Source organism: Tupaia chinensis, unplaced genomic scaffold, assembly GCF_000334495.1.
Source record: "Tupaia chinensis unplaced genomic scaffold, TupChi_1.0 Scaffold000644_1, whole genome shotgun sequence".
Taxonomy (NCBI): domain Eukaryota; kingdom Metazoa; phylum Chordata; class Mammalia; order Scandentia; family Tupaiidae; genus Tupaia; species Tupaia belangeri.
The window spans coordinates 6,903,871-6,909,574 of record NW_006160165.1 but is presented as its reverse complement, the minus strand read 5'-3'; the positions used below and the strand labels follow the sequence as shown (position 1 = coordinate 6,909,574).

The 5,704-nt window shown below is 57.3% G+C and overlaps 1 protein-coding gene across 1 annotated transcript in view; it reads left to right on the top strand.

Annotated features, from left to right (window-relative positions):
• The window catches only part of GRTP1 (growth hormone regulated TBC protein 1), a 39,318-nt gene that overhangs the window by 11,964 nt on the left and 21,650 nt on the right, over positions 1–5,704 (top strand). Inside the window, exon 7 of the mRNA XM_027776192.1 lies at positions 42–233. Coding sequence (XP_027631993.1) covers positions 42–233 — 192 coding nt within the window. The remainder of the gene's footprint in view (positions 1–41; positions 234–5,704) is intronic.

Genomic DNA, 5,704 nt, shown 5'->3' with positions numbered 1-5,704 from the left:
GGTGGGTGCCTGGTGCGGCGGCCGGCGGTCCTGGCCCGGAGGCGCGCAACCTCCCGCTGGGACCTGGGCGTGTCTGTGTTGCAGGGTCGACCCCTACGGGTTTGAGCAACCGGAGAACCTGGACTCCGCGGACGAGGCGTTCCTCTCCGCCTACCCGGCGGTCCTGGCCAGGAGAGCGGCCAAGTGGTCGCGGCTCCTGAAGGCGCGCGGGGGCGTGCGGAGGAGCCCGACCGGTGAGCTGGCGGGGCGGCGGTCCTGGGCAGGGCTCTGACTGCGCACTTGGCCGCCCCCGCTGGCACAGGGTAGGCAGCCAGGACCCCACCTGGTCGAAGCCCGGCTCTCGGCTTCCGGGTTCCCACCCGGCCTGCAACCCGCCCCCCCTCAGGACTGGGGGCAGGACTGACGCCCGTGCCCTGGCTCCCCACGAGGCTGTCCCTGGTGGAGCCCTGCGCATACCTACCTGCCTGTCCTCTCCTCACTGTCCAGCAGGTGCTATTGACGGATTTAAGGGGACCCAGGAACACCCCCCTCCACTGCCCCCTGTACTGCCCCGGAACAGGGCCGACTCCCTAGGGGAGTTAGTGAGGCCTGTGACCCAGGTGTGCTGAGTGGCCAGCCCAGACCAGCCACTTTAGCCACAGGTGAGCAGGGAGGGGTTAGTGGGAGGGGGAGCAGTCAGAGCTCAGGAACAGGTGGAGGGTGGAGGGGAGGTGGGGGTTCAGGGTTCAGGGATTAGTGCAGGGAGGCTCCACCACCCAGCTGGGCCTGCCTGGGGCCTGCCCTCTTCACAGAGCCCTCCCCCAAAGGCTGTTGGGACAGATGGCGACAGGCCAGGCTTAGCCAGCCAGGACTTGGAGAGGCCTCGAAGTCGGCTTTTCCAAACATTCATGTTGGGGGCAGCAGTGCACGCTGGCTAGGGTGACCGGATCCCACATGGCCAGGTGTGTGGCTTCCAAACCACACTGGTGAGAGTGCGTGCCCAGAGTCTTGAGAGGAGAGTGGAGGGGTCCCTGTGTGCCATCTCCACTGGGGGTTGATTTCTCACTTCCTCTGTCTCTGTCTCTCTCTGGTGAGTGCATGTGTCCTATGACAAAAACAAACAAAATGAGTAGAAAATACCTTAAAAAAACCGAATGATTTATTTAACTTTATTTATTTATTTTAAAATTAGAACAGAGGGACAGAAAGAGAGAGGGAAAGTGAGAAAGCAAGCCACCAGGTCCGGGATTCAAACCATGGTCAGCCATGTGAGAGACCAGAACCCTTAACCATCAAGCCACTGTTGACCCCCAAAATAGCTTTAAAAAATTTCACAGTATAGCACATGTGAGGGGGCACCCTCCACAGGGTCTGGCCACACGTTGAGTCCCCTTCCCGGGCCGGAAGCCGTCAGGGCCCGGTGTGTGTGTGCTCTGCTGTCCCAGGAGAGCCGGGCACAGCGTGGGCCAGCCTGCGCCACAGAGAGGGTCTGTTCTGCGTCCTGCAGAGACGCGGGCAGAGCCTCTTCTCTGCTCAGGGATGGGGCGGGGTCCTAGCGGGCAGGAGCGGGAGGCACCTGGGTCAGCTGGAACTCGCCAGCCTTCCGGGCCTCACTGTGGCTGCGCTCTGCGGCCGACTCGCCCCAGGTCTGGCCACACTGCTTTGCTTCTGCTTTTCTTCTTAGCCCTTTCTCCGTCGAGTCTTTGGAACATTAGAATTTGGCGTCTGCCGAAGTGACAGCCTTCTCTGCTCCCTGTGTCTCTGATGTGTGGGCCCACTGGACTGTGGTTCTGGTTCTGACAGTCCGTGCCATTGGCGTAGACAGCTTTGGGAGCGAGTGTGCCTGGCTCCCGGGGAGGCTTCAGTCCGAGGGGTGGGAGCCACGGGGCCGGGGGCCGGGGGCTGGGAGCACCAGCCAGCGTCCGGCAGGTGGGATGCTGGCTTCTGGGTGGGAGCCGGTGGGGTCCGTGACCCAGGCGTGGCTATAAGTGTGACCAGCAGGCCAGAGCGGAAGAGTTATTCCAGAAATGGGAATCCAGTGTCTTCCTGCCCCGTATTCTAGGCTGACTGTAGTCATCGGGCAGATGACACCCTTGGGGACAGCCCCGTGGCAGGGACGATATGTTGTGGGGTCAGTAACTGAGAGGCTCAGTCCCAGGTCCCCGGTCTTGCGCTTCGGCAAGCCCAGTCCTGAACTCTCCGCTTCGACCCTGCTCTTTAACCGCATCTCACGTTTCCTTTACTCAGATGCAAGGGAGAGAGGGGGAGTAGGAGGCAGAGCAAAGAGACGAGCACCCCGGGTCTGGCCTGCTGTGACCCCCTTCCTCCTGTCCTCTCACCCCTCACTCCGGTGCCTGGAGTGTTTCAGGCCGGCAGTCGCCATGTGAGTGGCTCCTCGTCAGCAGTGCAGCAGCACTGCTCACGGCGCTGGGCCTCCACCCTGCTTCTGTGTCTTCCCGGTGCTGTCCCCCCAGCACGGGTGATGTGTACATCCAGGCCTTCGCTGTGTCTGAGGGCCAGAGCTGTCATGTGTTCTGCTCGGTCATGCCACCGGGGTACAGGGCACACCTCCGGGAGCCCTCTGGAGGTCAGCTTCTCCTTCTCCCCAGCCTGGGAAGACAGCTCAGCGCTGCAGCCATCCTAGCCATCCACACCTTGCTGCAGGGGGGCTTCAGCGGCTTCAGGGCCCGCCTTAGTGGTTTAGCACATCAGCATGCCCTAAAGTTAAGCGAAATTGCAAACGTGTATTTCCAAAGACAAATACCGAAAAAATGGGGATTGCGTAGCTTTGCTGGAGCAGACAAAGGAAGGCGGCCCTCTGGGATGTGGCAGCTTTCTAGAACATTTCAGGGCCAGCAGGTGGCATAACGGTACACTGCACTCCCACATAGTTGGCCGTGGTCAGAGTCTCGGACCGGTGGCTTGAACTCATACCAGGCGCGTGTGTGCTCATGCCCAAGATCCCAAGAGGAGAATGGGGGGGGAAGGGGTTGAGGTATGGTCATCCCCCCGAGGAGTAATTTCTCACTTTCTGTCTCTTTCTCTCTAGTGAGCGCACATGCCCTATAGCAAAAATCTTGGAAAAAAATTAAATGGAAACATAAACCATTTCCAGTTGCCTTTACTACAGACATTAGTGGGTTTAGCCCTGCCCCTGGGGAAGAGTCTGTCTATGAGGACAAATCGACTGCTTTCATTCACCTCTAGAGAGACAGCGAGCAGCCAGCTTACCGGGAGGTGGCAGAGGCCTTCGATCTGTGAGACCGCCACGGGTCAGTCCTGCTGCTGCAGCAGATGAGACCCACTGAGCCCTTGCTCGGTGCTCAGGTGCTGCGCTAAGTGCTCCCCTCTCCATTTCCAGATGAGGAAACGGGGCTAGCAGTCCCAGCGGGGCTGGCCCAAAGTCTGCATGTGCCCTCACTGTGCTTTATCCTTTATTTGTTTATTTTTTTTAAGATATATTAAGTGACGTTTTCAGTTCTCACTACAGCTCACTCCTGCTGGTGTGCCACGCCGGTTCAGCCAAACTGTCAGGTGCCCGCCCCAGTCATGATTTGGAACAGCCCTCACCTTGCAAGGTCCAGCCTTGCCCCTTGTGGTCGGCCCCTCGCTCCCAAACACACCAGAGTGACCTCCGAGCTCTTCCTTTGGTTCCGCCCTTCCCAGGATGCCATCTGGTGACACGCAGACCATAGAGCCCAGCCTCTTTCACTAGTGGCCTGCACGTGAGGGCCACCCGGGGTCTGTGTGCACAGTCCCTTTGCACTGCTGAGGGGTATTTCATCCGCTGAACTGCAGTTCTAAATCTGTGTACCTGCTGCAGACGTTCAAAGTATACGAGCCGACATCACAAACCTTGACATACAGTTTCTGTGTGAACTTAACTTCGTTTCTCTTGTGTAAACACTTTGGAGTGGGATTCTGGGGAGCAAGTGTATGTTTAACCAGGAAGAAATCACTAACTGCCTTTCCAAAGTGGCTGTGAAATTTTGCATTTCCACCACACACATGAGCGTTCCGGTTGCTCCCGATCCCCACCGGCACTTCGTGTCGTCAGTGTCTTATGTTAGCCACTCCTCTGTGGGGCAGTCTGCCAGCGCAGACTTTCCTTTGCACCTTTGCCAAAAGCAGCTCATTACATGTCTGGGTTCTGTGTTATATTCTATTAATCCATTTGTCTAAACTTCCACCAATAATACCCTATTGTGTTTCTTTTCTCTCTCTCTCTCTCTCTCTTTTTGCCACAGGGCATGTGCGCTTCTTGCAGAGAGACCGAGAGAAAGGGAAAGTGAGAAATCACCCCAGGAAGGGTGACCACGGTGCACTCCCTTCTCCATTGTTCTCTTGGGATTTTGGGCACACGCACGCACATGCTTCTAGCGTGTTTTTCAGGCTGCTGGGTCTGAAACTTGGATTGTGGAGTCAGCCATGTGGAATCCAGTGCCTTACCACTAGACCAGCTGCTGGCACCCACGTTGCCTTTTTTTATCATAGGTTTATAGTAAGACTTAAAATTGGTGTAATTCAGGACCAGCAGTTAGTGTAATGGCTACGTCGCTGGATTCCCATGTAGTCGGCCATGGTTCGAGTCCTGGACCTGGTGGCTTAAACTCATGCCAGGCGCGTGTGCATGTGTGCCCAAGATCCCGACAAGAGATTGGAGGAGAAGGGATCTTGGTGTGGTCATTCCCCCTGGGGATGATTTCTCGCTTTCTGTCTCTCAGTCTCTCTCTGTCTTTCTGGTGAGTGCATGTGCACTATAGCAAAAATCTCTCTTAAAAAAAAAAAATTGGTGTGACATTAGAGGAAAGTGACACCGAGTTTTCAGTCTTTGGCACTGAAACAAAGCAGCTGCATTCTGAGTCCCCACAGCAGTGTGAACAGACCATGTGCTGAAGTGGTCTGGTCAGACACGAGCATGCTCCGGAGCCAGCAGAGGTGTCTGGGTCCTTTCCTTGGTGGGCTTCTCTGTCACCCTCATTGTCGCTGTGTATCTAAGAGCATTTCCTGCCTCCCAGGCGCCCTGCTGGGAGCAGGCGGCCCCGTGGGCAGATGGCATGGCTCTGTCCCCTGGAGGCTGCAGTTTGGGCACTCTTGTCAGAGGATCTAAGTTGTGGACACTTGGAATTCAAGGCCTCGGCTTTCACCCTATACACGTGCTCCGTGACTTAAGGCCCCACCTGTGTTTTAACTTCACGGTGCTGTGAAACCTACCCCTTCAGTGGAAACTGTACTCTGAATTTTGACCTGTGCTCGGACTGTGATACGTGGCAGACACTGCCCCGGTGCTGGGCAGTGACAGTGCGTCACACAGCGACACTCCACAGTGTACTGCACTGCCAGCCAGTTTCTACGTGCTGCATCTGCCGCGTCTAGGGAACACCGGGTCTCCTTACGCGTTCATGCCCCACGGCGCTCTCGGGACCTAGCCCCGCCCTGGGGCCTCCGTGACACTTTCTCGAGTGTAGCGGAAAGTTGGTCCCAGCCCGCTCTCCGCACACACAGCTGGTGCCCGAGAGCTCCCCTGTGGCAGCCCGAGCCTCACCGACCGCAGGTTCTCGGCCTGCTTGGTCTTGAAGCGGTTTTCGCTATAGGGCGCGTGCACTCACCAGAAAGAAAGAGAGAGACAGAGAGATAGAAAGCGAGAAATCACCCCCCGGGGGGATGGTCATGCCGCAATCCCTTCTCCTCCATTCTCCTCTTGGGATCCTGGGCACACACGCAC